The 20293-nt window shown below is 51.0% G+C and overlaps 2 protein-coding genes across 2 annotated transcripts in view; one reads left to right on the forward strand and one right to left on the reverse strand.

Moving 5' to 3' along the window:
• ATG4A (autophagy related 4A cysteine peptidase) overlaps nt 1–6183 on the forward strand; it is a 63573-nt gene extending 57390 nt beyond the window's left edge. Inside the window, exons 10-13 of the mRNA XM_062184583.1 lie at nt 1991–2136; nt 3603–3659; nt 4996–5104; nt 5650–6183. Of these exons, the coding sequence (XP_062040567.1) occupies nt 1991–2136; nt 3603–3659; nt 4996–5104; nt 5650–5720 (383 nt within the window). The 3' untranslated portion in view covers nt 5721–6183. The remainder of the gene's footprint in view (nt 1–1990; nt 2137–3602; nt 3660–4995; nt 5105–5649) is intronic.
• A 2626-nt stretch (nt 6184–8809) lies between these two features.
• The window catches only part of LOC133752593 (collagen alpha-6(IV) chain-like), an 81497-nt gene continuing 70013 nt past the window's right edge, over nt 8810–20293 (reverse strand). The window contains exons 36-43 of the mRNA XM_062183037.1: nt 17206–17322; nt 16940–17101; nt 16657–16755; nt 15675–15821; nt 14620–14736; nt 13098–13289; nt 12029–12315; nt 8810–9070 (exon numbers count right to left, since the gene is read on the reverse strand). Coding sequence (XP_062039021.1) covers nt 8810–9070; nt 12029–12315; nt 13098–13289; nt 14620–14736; nt 15675–15821; nt 16657–16755; nt 16940–17101; nt 17206–17322 — 1382 coding nt within the window. The remainder of the gene's footprint in view (nt 9071–12028; nt 12316–13097; nt 13290–14619; nt 14737–15674; nt 15822–16656; nt 16756–16939; nt 17102–17205; nt 17323–20293) is intronic.

Genomic DNA, 20293 nt, shown 5'->3' on the forward strand with positions numbered 1-20293 from the left:
AAAGTCACTCAGCTAGAAAGTTGTGAAGCTAGGATTTGGTTCCAACTAGGGTATCTGTGCCTGCCACACTCCATTGCTTTCCTGGGACCCTCCAGCCTGGCGGGAAGCTGGGAGAAGCTCTAGATGTGGCAGGTTGTGGTCCTGGGAAGATGCAGGTTGTCACATTTTGCCTGCCACACTTGAGGATAGATTGCTACCTTGGGATCTATCATGTTAACCTTGTCTCTGCAGGGTTGAGCAGCCTGCACCTTCCCCCAGGGCCTCTTCTGAGACCTGTGCGTACTCCCCACAGCAGTTCTAGGATTCTTTCCATCTTCTACTATGTTTCTTACCAGCACTATGAGAAACAAGGCAGCTGCGCGCACACACACACACTTCACTCACACCCCCACCCTCATAGAGGAAGGCCCTGGCCAGAGTCAGAGCAGAGGTTATTATTTCCACTGCCTGAACTCACAACACTGCAGCAGATGGCTGAGTTCTAATCCTATTTGGCTTTCGGTTTCCTTGTCCACAGCTTCCTTTTCCTCTTATCTTAGTATGGTCTCAGGTAGGCTTCCTTTAAGCATCTTGGTTATTGCTCTCTAGTGTGAGCTGAGGTTTTTTGCTATCACTGATCTTGCCCACCTGTGTTCTAGGAGGAGCCAGTCACTTGACTTTTATAAAGCAGGTCATATGGCAACATCAATTTCCATATACTTGTCAACATATGTTTACTGGGAAATGCTCTTGATTTAAAGGAAGATATTTCTGTGGCCATCTTGTACCTGTATTGTGTTAGAAGCATTTCACAGAGGTAGAATCTTCCAGGTTTCCAAGATTCCAATCTTTCCAAGATTCCAGGAAGGAATCTTCCAAGACAGGCGCAGTGACCCCAGTTTATAAACAAGAACATTCAAAGAGAGCAAATGAAGTGGTTTGTTCTTGGTTTATGATAAAGTGAAACTTGTCATCGGCTCTGGAATTCTTTGCCAACAGAAATACATAAATGTGCCCAATCAATCTTCAGTGCCCTACCAGGGAGGGCTTTGGGGGCATTCCCCGACCCCAGTCTCCTGATGCAAGTAGATGTCTCTTTGGTCGCCTGGCCCAGTTGAGAACACGGAGGCCTAGATGGCACTCAAGCCTGGACGGTGAGGTCAGGGTGTCCCTTTCGGTAATTTTGCTTCCACAGCATCTGGCTGATGAGTGCTGGAAGGACTCTCAGCCCTCGGAAGATCAGGTCCAAGTAGAAATGTTACCCAGAACTCCTCCCAGGACGATTTTGGGGTAAGGCTCATTCAATGTAACAACGCATGGCTTTTCTCTTAGATGCAAAAGTCAACTGTCCCAAAGTGAGTTTTCCCAGTGAGTCCTATCTGTACTGATGATGTTAATGAGGCAAAGGCAGTGCTTTCTGACAGAAATCTACTACCTTGCTAACAATCACCACCTTGTTACCTAATCAGGACCAGAAGTCAGCTCATTAGTATCTCATGCATAGCAGAGTTAGCATCCTCATTCGATCTGGGGAGCATTTCTTTTGCAGTCCAAGGCTTTTTCCTTTACCAGAGACACTCCCTGAGCATACGTCTAAGAAGTGATGATTCTAGATCAAGATACTTCTCAATGTCAGAAGAGGCAGAAAGTTCCCGAATGGCCCCTGGTCTCATGGCCCAGTGACTCTACCTCCCACCTGCTCTTTGCTACTGCTGCTCACAGAGCCTGCCATGTCATCTGTGGTCTCTCGTGTCCAAACCTGTCACTTTCCATTTTTGGACTTGGACATTGAGGGAATGTAAATGCTAGGGCAAGTCTTCTCACTGAATGATGAGATTTAAGTGCAAGTGTCTTGCTTCAAGCATGCTTACCGTGGCTTCGGGCTTTCTGTCATCCCATGCGCATTGTCACCAAGGGAGGGTTAGCAGAACCAGAGAGCCTTCTTCCGAGGACAGCAGTGGGGCCAGGGCCAGTGGTTCTTCTAAGGTTAAGCCTGTCTCTTTCAAAACAGGTAATGAGCTCATCTTCTTGGACCCTCATACAACCCAGACCTTTGTCGACACTGAAGAGAACGGAACGGTTGATGACCAGACTTTCCACTGTCTGCAGTCCCCACAGCGAATGAACATTCTGAACTTGGATCCTTCTGTGGCATTGGTGGGTACCTGAATGTCGGGTGGGCCAGAGGATATGGCACAACTCCGTTGCAGATGGGTTCCCTAGGAGTTAGCCTGATTGCTGAGTAGGCTGGCAAGAATCTGTCTTCTCACCAGGCCCATAAGAGGCAGTGCAGCGTAGTGGGGGAAAGAATAGGCCCTGGAGCCAATCGGCTCCAGGCTCTGCCACGTCTGAGCTATAGACCAGAGTTGCTTACCTTTCTGAGCCTTGGTCTCTGCATTTATACAGTGAAGACCATACTTCTTTCTTGTATGGTTACATGGACACATTGTGTTTCAGGTACTTGGCACAGGGCTAGCACACTGTAAGCAGTCTATGAATGTTATTGTTAGTACTTCATCTTTTCTTTTTCAAAAAAGTTACTTATTTTTATTTACTTGAAAAGCAGCAACACACACACACAGAGAGAGAGAGAGAAAGAGAGAGAGAGAGAGGGAGAGAGAATTTTTCCTCCACTGTTTCACTCTCCAAATGCCTACAACAGGCAAGATCCAGGAACCCCTTCCAGGTCTCCCATGTGGGTGGCAGGCACCTCAAGCACCTGAGACATTATCTGCTGCCTCCCAGGTTGTACATTAGCAGGAAGCCGGAACAGCAGCAGAGGTGTGACTCAGCCCCAGGCACTCCAGCATGGGATGCTGGTGCCCCAGAGCCTGCCCCAAGTATTACCATCTTATCCTGGTTTTCTTCTTGGCCTGTTTGTCGCCATGCGAAGGTGGATTATAGCTAGGGAGGGATGCAGGAGTAAGAAGTCCTGGGAGGACTGTGCCCATTTCTCGGTGCACACAGTCCAGGAAGTTGCAGGATTTCCCCCACAAGAAGTTTGATTGCTGCCTGTACGGACTGTGAAGTAGCAGTGGTTCTGGGGCCTGTTGGCATCCTCTCTTCCCATGTAATCCAACTGTCAGAGCATGGTGACCAGCACGAGCTGATAGTCCTCCTCTTGATTTGGACCATTGTTGCACAGGGAAGGAGACTGACATTGCTCTCTATTCGGGTAACCCACTCTAATAACTTGAAGGTCAAAGCCACATTGTCCAGTGTTGTTTCTAGCTGAAAATACTCTTTGGCTTTTGTTTGCTTGTTTAATTGAATATTCTTTATAGATGTGTGTTTGCATACACTGAATATGATGCAGTTAACCTCCTGCTTTGGAGTCTGGTCTTCAAGTTAGAAGAGCTCACAGCTTGAGCAGGGAGGGACATGGAAGGAAAGGAACAGAAAGAGAGCAAGCAAGTGAGAAGGACAGAGAGAGAGAGAGAGAGAACGCAGTTGTCTATGTCCAAGTGAGGCAATGAACTAGGAGAAAGAGAAGCCTGGCCAATCTTCTTCCTGTATTGCACTTGGGGAGAGTGGGACCCATGTTGGGATTCTGAGCCCATAGCTCCATGTTGCAAAGGGCAATTCTAAGTTGTGTTCTTTTGCTTCTCTCCCCCACCCCCAAGGGATTTTTCTGCAAAGAAGAAAAAGACTTTGATAACTGGTGTAGCCTTGTTCAGAAGGTAAAGATGTATGTTTTTCTTAGTCCTAAACAATGAAAGTAACTCAATATGTTTCCTTTTCAAGATTATTTTTCACAGTAATGTAAACCTAGTGTGATATGATTGTATTGCAAGAAAAAGAAACAATGGCAACAAAGAAACTGTCAGATGTGGGAAATTGTGTATAACTTTTGGGAAACTGGAAAAACAATTTGATTGAGATATACTTTGTATGCTAAGTGTGTGATGTCAGTGATGAAACTTGATGCCTCATCTCATTAAGCCAATGAATCATGAAATAGATAATATTCTGCCATTCTGAACTGAAAATGCCCATTTTATATTGCTCAATCGAAGTTCTTCCTTACTCTGTTTATACCACTACATTGGAGAGATGGGCTCTCAGAGCCTTTGAAAGTGTAAGGAGGGAAGAGTTTTTTCTTCACAAGTGAACACATAGTTAATACCCCAGGTAATTATTCCCTGAGATATAAGGAGAATTATTTTCTTTTTTTTTTTTTTGACAGGCACAGTGGATAGTGAGAGAGAGAGACAGAGAGAAAGGTCTTCCTTTTTGCCGTTGGTTCACCCTCCAATGGCCGCTGCGGCCGGCGCATCTCGCTGATCCGAAGCCAGGAGCCAGGTGCTTATCCTGGTCTCCCATGGGGTGCAGGGCCCAAGCACTTGGGCCATCCTCCACTGCATTCCCAGACCACAGCAGAGAGCTGGCCTGGAAGAGGGGCAACCGGGACAGAATCCGGCGCCCCAACCGGGACTAGAACCTGGTGTGCCGGCGCCGCAAGGCGGAGGATTAGCCTGTTAAGCCATGGCGCCAGCCAAGGAGAGTTCTTTTCTAAAGTCAATACTTAACACTTCAGAATGCAGGAAAACTGTATATATCACATTTCTGATCACACCATGCCATCTAAATGGATACATTTGCTATAAATTGTGGATCACACCTGAACCCACACCGATAGCTACCAGTACTCTTCTGGGGCAGATTTAATAAGATTAACTGACATTTCTTTGGAGCCAGTACTTCATGACCATCTCACCCCAAAATTGAGCTGGACTAGTGTAAGCGGCACAGGGCCTGAGCCTCATAGCAGATTATTGAGTACTGAGGCAGGGTAATGGGTACTGCCCTCAGTCAGTTACTCCCAGTCTCCTCCTTTGCTGGCCAACAGTATCTGGAAGTGAAGGTGGCTGGGTCTTCAGATGGTTCAAGTAGAGGATGGGTATATTTGCTAGGCCTTTGCTTTCTTCTGTCAACCACCAGGTTGGTGGGTTTGGGGCCATAGATTGCCACCTGGACAGAAGTGTAGTGTTTACAGCTGTTTCTGTGTCTCCCCAGGAAATTCTAAAGGAGAATTTAAGGATGTTTGAATTAGTTCAGAAGCATCCATCACACTGGCCTCCCTTTGTACCTCCAGCCAAACCAGAAGTGACAACCACTGGGGCAGGTAAGCTGTTGTTCAGCAGACCCACATGGAGCAATTGTTTTGTGATGCAGAAGAAATTATAGCTCACATGTTCTGTGGAAAGTAACATTTCTGCTGAGCTGAACTGATCCAGGAATGATGGTTCTGATTACTTTAATCTTCTGCTAAGCTGATAGTCGCCAATCTCAAAGAACAATAAAAAAGAAGAATAGCTAGAAGCAAAAGTTCTATGAAAAATCAAGACGACCAGAATTGTTTTCTCATGGTCTTGTGCAGAATCACAATTCAGAGGCCACGAATGATTCAAGTGGCATCTCCAGGGGGTAGTAGAGCCTTGGCCCCGTTATTGTAATTAGGCCTTGTAATGAGTAGGATTGTTCAGAGTCTTTATAGAGAATTTCTTACACTTGGCCATGGTCCTGACTGTGTCTCCTCCCGACAAGTTTTTCTTTAGCAAGCAAAGCGATTTTAAAAATGTGTAGTCTTAGCTGCTGAGTCATGTACTGATTGATCCCTTCAACCCAAGTGTCAAGCTTTCCCTCTTTCTCATTCTTGTATTCCAATAGAATTCATCGACTCTACTGAACAACTGGAGGAGTTTGAGCTGGAGGAAGATTTTGAGATTCTGAGTGTGTAGTGCAGTAGAAACTCAACCTGGAGGTCTGTCTTCCATCTGGCACCATAGGGACATGAACTTATTACACAAAACTTTCCTAGTCAGCAAGTGCCTGATATGCCAACAGCATACAAACTCAGTAGCAATCATGACTGAGCCAACTGCCAATTCTCAGACAAAAGGCAAAACAAACACATGACAGCAAGCCTTCCCTAGAAAGAAAGAGAGCAGTCGTGGCGCCCTGGAGGGAGAAGATGAGGAGGAGTCTGTTGCTTCCCAGCTGGTGTTCCATGGCCAGAGCGAGTGTTGAGCTCCTGAGGTGAGGCATGGACGTCTGGAAGGCAGACAGCCGCCCTCAGCTTCCTTCCGGATGACAGATGGTTACTCGGTTCTTCTTCACCCTTTCGGGTGTGACCTCTTTGGGGCTAAATACTAAGAAGCAATCTGTTCTCTTGCTCAAATAATAAAGCAACTGAATCAGGGATTTAAACAGTTCTTGATAAATTATTTGAATATGTACTTTACATAATTATAATTTCTGTTAAAACCTTTCTCAAGGAAATTATGTCCAATGTACACCTGCTGATCTCCTGCATACTTAGGGGAACCTCACTATTTGACGGCTCACTGTCCCCAGCTTTACTGATACTTTTGTCAGCCATTACCCTATCCTTAAATCCAATCATAGTTGCTTCAATCAGGGGTCAGCACAGTTTTTTGGAAAGGGTCAGGTGGTAAATATTTTAAGCTTTGCAGGCCATGCGGCCTCTGTCCCAGCTGCTCAACTTCTGCTGTGGAAGCACAAACGCAGCCGCAGACAGTGTGCAAGCAAATGAGCCTGGCTGTGATCCAGTAAAACTTTATTTACAAAAACAGGCGGAGGACTAGGTTTGCCCGGCGGGCTGTAGCTTGCCAATCATGCACTTAAATGGTTGATTTTTGGTTTTCGAGAAATTAAAAATAAATCGTGTTTCAATTATGCTGTTTTGGTTAGCAGCCGTATTTAGAAAGGATCATTCATGTGGTGACATTTAACTGGTGCCTCAAATCCCATTTCAAATCATTCCAGGATTAGCAACATGCTACGTTTTAAAGCAGGTATCCATCAAATTCGCTTGGCTAACCACTGTCCTGTGAGAATTCAGCTCAAGTCCCTGAAATATCTTCCCATTTTCCTTTCCTTGGTTTGGAAGCTAGCACTAAGCTAAGTGACTTGCTTCCTTGGAGCCTGTGGTTGTCCCCACCCCCTGCCCAAGTAGGTAATATATTCCAATGCTTCAAAATGCAAAAGATCCAAAATGTTATTCAGTGAAATGTCTTTCCCTCCCACAGGTCAGTTCCCTCCCCTGAAAACTCCCAAGGTTATTAATTTCTTCTTTATCCTTTCCAGAGGGTGTGTTTTCTGCATATATAAAATATTCATTTCCTGAGCGCACACACACACACACACATACACATATGCAGCTTAGATTTAACAACTGTAACATTTCTCAACTTATCTATAAATAGTCCTGACACTACAAAAGTGTAGAAACTCCTTAAACTCTAGCCTGTCAAGGGGAGGAAAGCAGTTGTAGGCTTGAATCAAGGGTTTATAGACCAGCCCTTTGACTTTGATCATTTTCTGATATGTTCCTGCCTCAATGTTTTGTTGTGGATTTCCACTGTCAGTAACAGGAACATCCAAGGCTCTGAGGGGGAACTCATGAACTGTGGTGCGTTGAATGTTAGAAAAGTTGTCATCGAAGAATGTCCAAAGAGTCCATGTTCAGATTTCATTCATTTTATTTGCTATATACAAAGCCGACGCCATGCTTATTACTCAGGAGGTGAAGGCAGCAATTATTCAGATGACACCGATTATGCGTTGTCTGTATTGGCACAGTGGACATAATACTTAAGGAAACAGAATCCCCTGGAAGGAACTGCCTCATGTCAACAGAGCTAAGGATTCTGGGAAACTGGGAATGACAGAAAATGGCAAAAACAAATCCCCCCAAACAGAATACAAAACACTTTATAGCCAACTCTAGGTCTGCTAACTGCTAATGAGAGGAGTCTGCTTGATTTTTATGAGGTTTTTAAAAACACATTGAAATCGTTTAATAGGCTACCTGTGAAAGAACAGGTGGATGACCATTTTTTTCTGGCATGTCTCTGTAACAGCCTCAGAATGCAAAGGAACTAACACACTAGAGTTTGAATTTGCCACATGGCACACATCTAGATGACATTTGGAGTAAACAAAGACTTCTGAGAAATGGAGCTTTACCTTTTTGTTCCTGGAGTTGAAAGCAGAATTTACACCTCCTTAGCCATGCACCTTTCTACCCTCGGCTCAGGAAAAAGGGCCGTGATTCTCGTGTGCTTTTATGGGCTTGGCCATGTTGGGTGCATCCAATGCTCTACTTTAGACCTGGCCAAGTTCTCTGTCTCTGGCTGAGGAGAGAGCCAGCCGGGAGGAAGTCTAGGACCTTATGAAGTTAGTGAGCCCCTTTCTGCCGCGGGCCTTCAGGACTCCCTACGCCATAGGAGGCCCAGGCTAGCTCACTCGGAAGGAGTCAGAGCTCACACCTAGGCCCCTGGCTGGCACCCTGTTCCATTTGTGGGCCTCTCAACAGTGAGGACTTGTACTAGGCAGACCCGAGCCATCCAGAAATGTCCAGCCAGAGATTTCGTTTTTAAACCTGGAAACACTGGGCTCTGGTTTAAGCAGAGTCATGTGTAGTGACCTCTGGACATAAAGAAATGACAGTAGTGATGGTGAAGAGCTTTCTGATCAAGACTGTGAGGAAAGCCAGCAGTCTAAGGAGGTGGCGGCCCAGCAGATCTTTCCGAGGTAGCCATGAAAAGTCATGCAAACATGCAAATCCAACGGTAGCACCAGGGTGACTGAAACGGGCCAGCAGATCCACAGAGAGGACTCATCTATCGGGCGTGAGGGTTGGGGTGATAGGAGCGTCCAGTCGTCCAGCCCAAGTGAGACTCCAGCAGACAACTGGACAGATTGGCAAAAGGGCCCAGGCCGTCCTTCTTCAGTCTGGTCAGGTTTGTGAGGTGACTGTTGTGACGGGGAGGGGAGGGCAAGGGGCAGAGTGGCAGGTGCCACCCTACAAGCTTTTCATACACACCTGGCAGCGGCTGACTCGGCTGTGCAGCTGCCCGGCTTTCAGCGTTTCAGATACCGGCTCCTCCCTGAACTGCTGCCTCTCCTCCACCGTGGTCAGCCAGAAGCTGTACTTGTTGGCAAAGTAGTGGCAGGTGCCTCGCGCCCCGCTGCACTCGATGAAAGGAGTGGCCCGGAAGTCCTCGAGGCAGGATCCAGGGGAGACCAGGGACTGGCCTCCACCCTCAGCGCCGGCGGCCGTGTGCTGAAACAGACAGGGTGGCTGTGTGGGCTGCTGTGTGGGAGCGCGTGGATGCCTGCTCTGAAGCACTGCCCCCGAGGGGCGGCCCCAGCTTCTGGCCTGCAGGGGCAGGGGCTGCCCATCCTCCCTTAAAGCAGCCTTTAGGGCCAGCAATGCCCCCCTTCAGGCTCCCTTGTGCCCACTTAACCCATCACATGGGGCCAAAGGCTACGTGTCAACCAGTGTTTCTCAGGCTATTGCTGTCCCCCTGAGTTTGCAGGTGTGTTCAGTCGCCTCACCACTGAATGTCCACAGACACATCTGAAAAAGGTGGAATTCAGGACAACAGGCCCTCAGAACACAGTTCTCCAAGCCCTTCATCTACTGTGCACTGTACTGTAAGGGAAAGAATATGCAGTATTCCATGAACTGGTTAAACCATGCCCCTCAGAGCCAGTGTTGTGGCTTAGCAGGTTAGGCTACTCTCTGTGGTGCCAGCATTCTTTATGGATGCTGGTTCGTGTTCTGGCTGTTCCACTTTCCATCCACCTACCTGCTCATGCACCTGGGAAGGCAGTGGAAGATGCCCAAAGTGTTTGGGCCCCTGCACTCACATGGGAGACCAAAAAGAAGCTCCTGGCTCTTGGCTTTGGCCTGGACCAGCCCTGGCCATTGTGGCCATCTGGGGAGTGAATGAGTGGATGGAAGATATTCTCATGTCCCCCAACTCCCTTCTCTCTTTGTAACTCTGCCTTTCTAACACATGAATATTTTAAAAAATAATAAAGGAGGGCTGGCCTTGTGGCATAGAGGGTAAAGCCGCCACCTGTGATGCTGGCATTCAACATGGGCACCCGTTCTAGGCCTGGCTGCTCCACTTCCCATCCAGCTCCCTGATAATGTGCCTGAGAAAGTAGCAGATGGCCTAAGTGTCTGTACCACTGCCACCTATGTGGGAGACCTGCATGAAGCTCCTGGCTTTGGCTTGGCCCAGTGCTGGCTATTGTGGGTGGAAGATCTCTCTGTGTGTGTCTCTCCTCTCCTCTCTCTCTCTCTCTCTGTAACTCTTTCAAAATAAATAAATAAATCTTTAAAAAATAATAATAAAATAAACCATGCCCCGCCCCCCCACCCCCAGCATACCATCCATAGCTCTTACTCTGACCTTTATGAGAATGACTTAAACTTTCAATTTGTGCCACATCCTTTAGGGTGACATGAAAGGACTTCAAAATGTTCATGGAAAAATGCAATTAAGATAAGTTTATTTTGATGCCAATTTTGAAATCCATGCATTTTTGATCCTTAATATACATCTTCCACAAAGTCTCTGAAGACCCCTTGTATGCATGTAAGTCTCAAAATCTTTTGCACCCAAAGAAACTCACCTAGTTATCTCATTTTCCCCACTAGCTTCCTACAGCGTTTGTTAGCTGCTGAGTAAAAGTGGGCCTTGTATCTGGCCTAAAAGCCCAAGCCCTCATGTTCAGCGTGCTCCTTTGGCATTGACTTTGATGGCTGCTCACGAGCCAACAGTCTTGAGTCACTGTACCCACAAACAGTGGCCCCTGTCTCCCCTGCCCCCACCCCCACCCCTCTCCTTCTTTATCACAGGAGGTAGGGAAGGGGCCTGATACGCACCTGAGTGAGCCAACAGCCTGGGGTCAGACACGCCGTCCCCCAGTGACCCCCTTACTCTGTGGAACTTTTGGGACAGTGAGAATGTCCGTGTGCCTCTTCACGTGCCCTTTCTCAACTAGAGAAGCATCGATTGCTTCCTCATTTTGACTCTCCTGTAGACAAGTTTCTAAAATGCACAACACATTTCCCTGCTTTGCGAAACAGCTGCCGCCATGTATTTTAACCCTCGCAGATGGCTCAGGCTTGCCATGGTGAGTGACAGTTTGCACGGTTTTGTGGGGGGTGGGGTGGGGGAGGTGTGGGGAGGTGCTTATGCAAAAGGCCCATGCCAAGAGGCGTGCAGCCTGTGGGATTCTTGGGCCTCCTTTGAATCGTTCTCCCCGTTGTGTCTCCTTTTCAGGAGGTGTGTCTCATGGCTTCCGGAGGCCTCACTAGGAAGTCCAAATGCTCGCCTTATACACGTTCAGGGGAGGACATATTCTATGTTGGAATTATGTGTAAAGTGCAAGAGATTCCAAGTAAAGGCGAGGAGCTCTCCCTAGAGCAAAGCCAGGAGATTCAGTACCTGGCCTTTGCACCGCTTCTTTGGGGATGCCCTTGGGGATTTCGCCTTTCCTGATCGGACCGGTGGACAGAACAGAGCCACAGGGGAGATGATTCTGTACTTTGGGATAAACTGGCCAATGCACAAGACAGCACAACAAGGAAGCACCTCCCCCCAGGGTGGGCGCCTCCGCGATGGGAGGGAGGCTGCTCATCACACAGGCTCTCCCCAGCTGAGCCCTGGTGATTCAGCCGGGATGCTCTGAGGAGCCTGGCTGCCACACTGGCTGTCCCTGGGAGGTGTCCTGCCCCGCCCCCCGACCTTGGGTTTGATGAAGCATCCCCAGGTGTGCACCGAATGTCAGCTAGGGGACTCAAGGCCTCCTTGGCCTCACAGGTGTTCTTCTGCTTAACAAGACACGTGGCATGCCTGGCCACTGCCTTCCCACCGAAGTGTAGAAGGTAGCAGAGATGTGATCAGGGATGTAGACATGCAGCGTGCCCTTAGCTGGCCTTTCAGGAGAAGACGGCAGCGGCCAGAAGGAACGAGGGGGATGGGTTGAAGACTCGGGCCATGCCTGGCCTCACCAGCAAGAGTGTGTCCCAGCCCTGCGTGGGGACAGCTTTTTCCTCACTGTCCCCCAGTGTTTCCTCCTGCCCCGTTGGGTGGGACACCAACGGCAGCAGGCACAGAGGCAGGAGGGGCTCCGCCCATGATTCACTGAGTGCAAACTGCTGTCTCACCCCCTAACTAGCCATCATTTCGGCCCAACTGGGCTCTGGGGGTGGGGGGCTTACCATGAGAAAGGAATAGCCGATCCAGAGGCTGCGCCAGCCCGGGGGGCACTGCGGGATGGTGGTGTCCTGGCTGTGCACAGCAATGGCTTGCGAGGGCGCCTCACACACAGAGCAGCGGCTGATGTACTGCGGGATCTGGGCTTGGCCGACGGGCATCATGGGGATGGGGGCGGTGGTGGAGAGCCAGTAGGACTTGTCGTTGCGCCTGGCGTAGTGGCACACTTCGTTGATGTTGCAGTAGATGAAGGGCATGGTGCTGAAGCGGGGCAGGCAGGAGCCCGCGAAGCCTGGAAGAGGGGTGGTGGCAGGGACAGGTGAGCTCTGGCTGAATGCAGGGCCACCAGGAATGGTACTAGCTGGTGCCTTGGATTTACACGGAACCACTGCTATGCTTGTACCAGCCCAGGCAACGCTCGGCTTACAATCCCATGGCATGGAACACCCAGCGGGGTCTGTTGCTCAGATCCTATGAGGGGGTTTCATAAAGTCCATGGGAAATATGTCTTCTGAAAAAAATATGTGTGGATTAAAAAAAAATTGGCACCCACATAAACCTTTATTGCCATTTTCCATGAACATTTTGAAGTCCCCTCGGTATTACGGATGAGCTGGGGGAAACTTTAGAATGGCGAGACTTTCTGAAAAGTGAGTAGTCACTCCGGGTTTATCTGCTTTGGAAAAGCAGCGGTGAATAGACTGAGGCTGTGTTTGGGAGGCAGCACGCCTGCAGGGAGTCCAGTGCTTCTTGGGTGGTCAGCACTGCCCGGCTGCAGGCCTCAATGCCAAACGTTGCTCTCTAAGCGTCTTACGTTGTGTGGCTCACGTACTCCTCACACTACCCTACGTGCCCAGGCACTGGAATTAGCTTTGTTCCACCGGGGAGGAAGCAGAAGATTAGCGAGTGTACCGCTAGGAAGTGGCAGCACCAGGATTTGAATCCAGAACTGCTGCTCGGTAATCCAACAATTCAACAGTGGGCCCACTGAGCCCTGGGAGAGGAGAGGAGGTTGCTGGTGGTCCTTGGTGGAGATAGGTGGTCGGGGCTGGCCGGCCGGCAGCTGGTACCTACCCAGGTCCTGGTTGTGGGCTTTCTCCTGTCCTTCCACGAACAGCAAGCTGTAACCCACCCAGAGCTGGCTCATCCCGACGGGGCACGGGGGCACTTGTTCCGACTGGCTGTGCTTCACCAACGTGTAGCCCACTCTCAGGCTCAGACCCGGCATGCCGGGCCTCCCGAAGGGGCCTTGCTTCCCCGGAGCTCCTGAGAGAGGGAGAGAGCAGGAGTGGGTGAGCCCCGGGGCAGCTCATGCTAACCGCAGCTGCTCACCTTGTGCTGCGCCGCGTGCAAGACCCCTTCTGCACACACACGCATGAGCTCACCCCTGCGAGGTGGTAGCTATCACCCCCATTTGTAGGTGAGCACACTGGGGCTCAGCACTCCTGCCGCCAGTCAGCAGTGGAGCCACAACTCCAGCTCAAATGTATCTGGCTACAGAGTCCCCATTCAACACACACACACATACACACATTCTCCCACTGCCCTGTGCAGCCCCCCCCCCCCCCCCCCCCCGGCCTGTGCTCTCTCTTGGTGGAGATGAGTCCCGGTTTCTCTCATACTTCCTGCACACCCTGCGAGGCAGCAAGTGGTTGGTCCCTGTTGCCGATGTGGGAGACCCCGACTGAGTCCCTGGCTCCTGGTTTTGGTGGGGCCCAGCTCTGGCTGTCATGGGCATTTGGGAGTGAACTAGTAGATGGGAGATCTGTGTCTGTTTCTCTCTCTCTTTTTCAAAAAGCAGATTGTAAGAAAGATTTTTTTTAACAAAAGACAGGGTTAAGATGAGCACAGCAGGGGCCTACACTGTGGCCTAGTGGGTTAACGCCCTGGCCTGAAGCGCCAGCATCCCATATGGGCACCAGTTCTAGTCCCAGCTGCTCCTTTTCCGATCCGGCTCTCTGCTATGGCCTGGAATAGCAGTAGAAGATGGCCCAAGTCCTTGGGCCCCTGCACACACGTGGGAGACCCAGAAGACGCTCCTGGCTCCTGGCTTTGGATTGGCGCAGCTCCGGCCGTTGCGGCCATTTGGGGAATGAACCAGTGGATGGAACACTCTCTCTCTCTCTCTGCCCCTCCTTCTCTCTCTGTGTAACTCTGACTTCCAAATAAATAGGTAGATAGATGATAGATAGATAGATATATGAGCAGGGCAACATGTCGTTAGGCTGCAGGGGTAGGGACAGCCATTCCTCATCTCCAATTTTGTGATCCCTTGAGCCCCACCTCCATGCCCATCCATGTCAGGAAATCCAGGAGGAAAGCAGAGGTGCAGGGCAGGAGCCTTGCTGCCCTACGGAGCTAGAAGAGAACTCCGAGGATTGGGAGCTGTCCTCTGCCCTCTGGAATGTAGGGCAGACCTGCCGAGGCCCAGAAGGCAGTGGCGCGTGCATGGACAAGAGCCCAGATTTTGAGCCCCCTAATAGTGTCACGCTCTGCCACTGGGCTTACTTTGTCCCAGATCTGAGTTTCTGGACCCATCCCCAAGCCTCAAAGCCTCACAGAGAGCCCACTGCCTCCAGATGTCACATCACCAGACCTTCAAATCCTGGGGGGCCTTGCAGTCCAGGCAGACCAGGATCGCCAAGAGCCCCAGGTGGGCCAGGAAGCCCGCTGGAGCCATCCTTGCCAGGGATGCCGGGCAAACCTTTAGAGCCTGCGGGAGACAAAGCGCACGGGGAGTGCCTGCTAGTTAGTACAGGGTCCTGAGTTGCCGCCCCAGGGATCGGGAAATGCATGGCATGCCCAGGCCTCACCAGGAGAGGGCGCCCTGGCTCTCGGCTGGCACCAGGGCTGAAGCCTGCGGGGGGCGGGGCTAGTCCTTAGTTCGCAGCAGCCTCTCTGCCCTGGGACAGCGCTCCCCACCCAGCTCTTCTGAGTCCCTGCGTGCCTACTGCCTGCTCCTGTCCTCTCCCTCCCCCCTCCCCGCCCCCAGCCATACCAGGGAGTGTGCAGGGCAAGGACCGGCAGCATGTATCAGAAATGAGGGTGGGGGCTGGCATTGTGACGCGGCGGATTAAGCCGCCGTTTGTGACACAGCATCCCACATGAGTGCTGCTTCACGTCCCGGCTGCCCCACTTGGCTTGGGCACTGAGTTCCAGACTCCTGGCTGTGGCCTGGCCCAGCCTCAGCCATTGCAGCCATTTGAGGAGCGAAACCAGCGGATGGAGGATCACTCTCCGTCTCTCTCATTCTGCCTTTCAAACAACGAAGTCTTCAAAAGTAAAAGCAGCAGGCAGGATTCCTGTTCCCCTAGCGCTGGGCTTTCTTTGCTGCCTCGTGTTTCCCTGGATCCACCACCACACTCGCTCCATCTCAGTTGCACGTTAAAAAAAGGGGGGGGGGGAGGAGCTGTCTGGAGGCGTGGCCATGCTATGCCCACACGCTCTCCAGAACACGGACAATAACGGTCAGCCGGGTCCTTCTCCCGCGGGGCAAGTCGTGTGGGTGTGCCCTGAAGGGGCAGAGGAAATGCTAGGTGAGGGTGATGATTACCCAATCCCCGCCCCCCCCCCCCCAACTCCAGAACTGGGGTTCCAAGCTAGTGGCAGCCACGGCCTTTTCAAGTCCCCTTTCCCTGGCCTCCAGCTTACCTTGTAGGCCGACAGGGCCCGGAGTCCCAGGGTCCCCGGTGAGGCCAGGGATGCCATCAATGCCTGGTAGACCCAAGGGGCCCGGATGAACCTGGATGGCTTCTGCAGTGGGCGTTTGTCCAGGAGCACCTTGGGGGCCGGGGAAGCCTGTGTGCGGGCAGGGGGCACGTGGGCACGTGAGGTCGAGGCAGAGGAGGAGGCACCGCGGCAGGCTGCTATGTAGGAGATTCAAGTGCTATCAAGTGCTATGAAGGAGATGAATTAGTGCTGTGACTTTGGGAGGGGGAAGATGGTGTTATAGGGTGGAGGAATCTGCTTTAGATAATGGTCAGCCACCCTTCCTATGCAGTGACGTTGAAGTTGAGAGCATTGAAACAGTCGAAGGAGCTAGCCATAGGAAGAGGCAGGGACAAGACCATTCCAAGAAGTAGAACAAGCATGTGCAAAGGCCCTGTGGTAGGCCAGGGCTCCGTGTTTTTGGGTAAGTGCAAGAGGCTAGTGTGGCAGGGGCAAAGTGAGAAGTCAAGGGAGAATGGTTGATGATAAGGCTGAAGGGGAACATGTCCCATAGTGTAGTGTGGTGGGCCACAGTTATTCCTCTGCCATGCAATGCCACTGTATGAGTTGTGGGTTTATATGAGGTCTCTGGCTAGTGTGCAGAAAAGTGATGGTGGGAGTAGGATAGGGAGGAGCATAGAGCAGGAGAAATGGTGGCGGTTTGGACCACGGGGATAGCAGTCGAGGGACGGTAGGTGAGCGCAGGACATTGAGAGTCATTATGGCGGGGCTTGTTCCAGGCTCACAGGGTGTGAACAATGATCTGGGTGCCATGAATGCAGAAACAGCACAGAGCAAGGAGGCCGGCGGCAGGATGGAGGGCGGCAACGCAGCAGGCGGCCTGTGAGCGTGGGAGCTGATGGAGGCCCCTCGGGCCTTACCCTCCTGGGGCTCTGAAGCAGCCCAGCAGGAGCTCTCAACTTACCTCTTGGCCCTGCCTTCCCCTTCATGCCGGGAAATCCTGGGTCTCCAGGTGGCCCAACCTTGCCTGGGATTCCCATGAAGCCAGGCTCCCCTCTCATGCCTGGCAAAATCCAAAGGAAAGCCGGTCAGGGCATGGCTTGGGGGTGGTGGCGGGGGGAGCAGGTGGCGGTGAAGCCCGGAGGAGAAATAGCCGTCGGCCTCTCTTCCCAGGGCTGTAGGAAGAAGGGGCTGTCTCGGATCAGGGAGTGTGAGAGGCTCCCAACCAGCCAACCCAGTAGCCGTACCTTTCAATCCGAGCTCTCCAGGGAGGCCAGAGAAGCCTGGAATTCCTAGGTCTCCCTTGGGCCCCCGAGGCCCAGGGATTCCAGGGAAACCTGGGTCTCCAGAGTCGCCTTGATCTGCGGATGGCCCAGGAGGCCCCGGGGGTCCCTGGGGGCCTGGGCGGCCTAGGGAGAAGATCAGAAGAGGGAAGAGGCACAGGTGAGCAGGGAGTGGCTGCTGCGGGAGGCCTAGGGACTGATGGGAAGGCAAAGCCCGTTCCTGTCTTTACCTCGTTCTCCATCCAGGCCTGGTCGCCCGGGATCGCCAGGCTGTCCTGCTATGAGTGAGGGCAAGGAGATGCCTGGGGCACCAGGGAGACCAGCAGGGCCTTGGAGACCTGGGAAACCTGCAAAGAGTAAAGGACAAGGGCTGGGTGGACTTTGTGTGCAGGCGCGAGGGCCAGGCTCTCTCAGAGCCAATGGGAGCCGTTAGGGAGGAGCCAGAGCAGGGGACGCCAGCAGGGGGCTCCTCTCACTGTTGCCCAGCGAGCAGGCCATCCTCGCTGAGCAGGGCTCTCACAAGCCCTCTTTCCAGCTGGCGCTGCACTGACAGAGACAGAGCTGCGGGAAGTTCGAGTTTCCCAATCTCACTGGTCATGGACATAGTGTAGGCTGATTTCTCTCCAAATCAGGAAGAAAAGCAGGTATGACTGAGCACCTGCAATCTGGGTGTCCCCGGTGTTTTTGAACGCATGGTCCCTGTCAGATAGCAGTTCAGAAGTTAGCCAGCTGTGCCAGAGGCTGTACAAAGCTTATAGACAGACATTGGCCATGGGCCCTGGGCAGCCCCAGTGGGCACCTGCCTGATGCCAGAGGAGGCAGCAAGTGTGTTGTGCCTGCCTGAGCTCTCCAGCCTTCCGGGCTGTCTTTTGGGGCTCTCAGGCAAACTGGGAAACAATCTTTTACAGGTAATTCATGATATTGGCTGAATGATGGCTTAGCTGCCTGTAGAACAAACTTCTCCATACTAACTCTCTCCTCTCTTTTTGGCTAAATTGAATAGTCACTTCTGAGATGATATATGGAATAGTGTTGGCTCAATTTATTGTTGTTTTTAAAAAGATTTATTTATTTTTGAGAGAGAGAGAGAGAGAGAGAATCTTCCATCTGCCGGTTCACTCCTCAGAGAGCCACAATGGCCAAGTAGGGCCAGGTCAAAGACAGGAGCCAAGAGCTTCTTTTGGGTTGGCCATGCGGATCCTGGTGCCCAAGGACTTGGGCCATCCTCCGCTGCTTTCCCAGACCATAGCAGAGAGCTGGATCAGAGGGGAAGCAGCCTGGACATGAACTGGTGCCCCTATGAGATGCTGGTGTGACAGGCAGTGGCTCCACCTGCTACACCACAACACTGGCCCCTGTTGGTGAATTTTTTTTTTTTACTTATTTGACAGGTAGAGTTAGACAGTGAGAGAGAGAGACAGAGAGCAAGGTCTTCCTTCCGTTGGTTCACTCCCCAAATGGCTGCTACGGCTGGCGCTGAGCCGATCCGAAGCCAGGAGTCAGGTGCCAGGTGCTTCCTCCTGGTCTCCCACACGGGTGCAGGGCCCAAGGACTTGGGCCATCCTCCACTGCCTTCCCGGGCCACAGCAGAGAGCTGGACTGGAAGAAGAGCAGCCGGGACTAGAACCTGGTGCCCATACAGGATGCCGGCGCTGCAGGCGGAGGATTAGCCAAGTGAGCCACGGTGCTGGCCCCGGGCTGAAATTTTTTTTTTTTTTTTCATTTTGGACAGGCAGAGTGGACAGTGAGAGAGAGACAGAGAGAAAGGTCTTCCTTTTGCCGTTGGTTCACCCTCCAATGGCCGCCGCGGTAGCGCGCTGCGGCCGGCGCACCGCGCTGATCCGATGGCAGGAGCCAGGTGCTTCTCCTGGTCTCCCATGGGGTGCAGGGCCCAAGCACTTGGGCCATCCTCCACTGCACTCCCTGGCCACAGCAGAGAGCTGGCCTGGAAGAGGGGCAACCGGGACAGGATCGGTGCCCCGACCGGGACTAGAACCTGGTGTGCCGGCGCCGCAAGGCGGAGGATTAGCCTAGTGAGCCGCGGCGCCGGCCCCGGGCTGAAATTTTAATACTGCTTTACATGTTTTCTGTTTGTGGGACGATTTCTATTATAGTATGTTCAAAACCAAACTGTCCACCGGATGGCTTAAGATTTATTTAGTATCTATATTAAATACATAGATGGTGATCTCAAACATATCAAAAGGTGTTTGCACAGATGTTCAAGTTCACACTAAACATGTAGCACGGATGAAATATATTCATTTCTTTGGCATCTAGAAGATACTCAAATGAGGAGAGATCAATTCCAACCAGTTGATAAGCTGCTCTGCTGGTTGAGATTCTAATTCGCTTGTGGAAAAAAAAATCCAAAAGCATTAATGGTGAATTTCCTCTCTTGTATTTCATCTAAAAAGATAGTAAATCCATGAAAACTTAGTAAAAGAAGAGGGGAGATTGGTGAATTCAGGCGCTTTAAAACAGTTCATTCATGAATGGAATCCGGAGAAAATCGGAGGCAGGGAAAAACTGATGTTGGGAGAATTCTCTCAATTATTTTAGTTCTGCAAAAAAGAAAAATAAGCAAAACAAAGCTCATTGCTGAGCCCCATGGCGCTATGCTAGGTACGGCACATCAGTTGTGTCTTGATGGACCTTTGAAGAGGTTTTCTTTTTTATAGGGGTAAGTACCTGAAAAGAAAGACAAATTGGACTCTTTTTTCCCTGAAAATATAGCTTTGTGCAAATATATATATATATATATATATATATATATGTCTATATAAATATACACTGGACTTATGCAAAGACAGGGCATATCTACCTATTACAGAGTTAGTGTGGGCAGCACACAGATGACACAAGTTCCCAAGGCCGTTTTTAGAGCCTTCTCCTCCCTTTACCTTTCTCGATTTTAAAATTCCACCAATATATTATCAAATCGGAAATAAAGGTACTACTGACCCCAAGTCGTATGGAAAGCACATGCATTTCTTTGATTAACAAGAAAGCCCTCAGGGCAGACATGTGGTACAGCAGTGAAGCCACAGCTTGGGATGCCTGCCTCCCCTATTGGGGTGCAGGGGTCTCAGTACTGGTTCTACTCCTGATTCCACTTTCCTACAAATGCATACCCTGGGAGGCAGCACACGATGGCTCAAGTAGTTGGGTCCCTGCCACTCACATGAAAGGCCCAGACTGGATTCCTGACTCCTGGCTTCAGGGTGTTGCAGGCATTTGGGGAATAAACCAGTGTATGGAAAATCTCTCTCTCACTCTCTCTCTTTCTCTCTCTGACTGCCTTTCAAATAAATTAAA

Source organism: Lepus europaeus, chromosome X (genome assembly GCF_033115175.1).
Source record: "Lepus europaeus isolate LE1 chromosome X, mLepTim1.pri, whole genome shotgun sequence".
Lineage (NCBI taxonomy): Eukaryota > Metazoa > Chordata > Mammalia > Lagomorpha > Leporidae > Lepus > Lepus europaeus.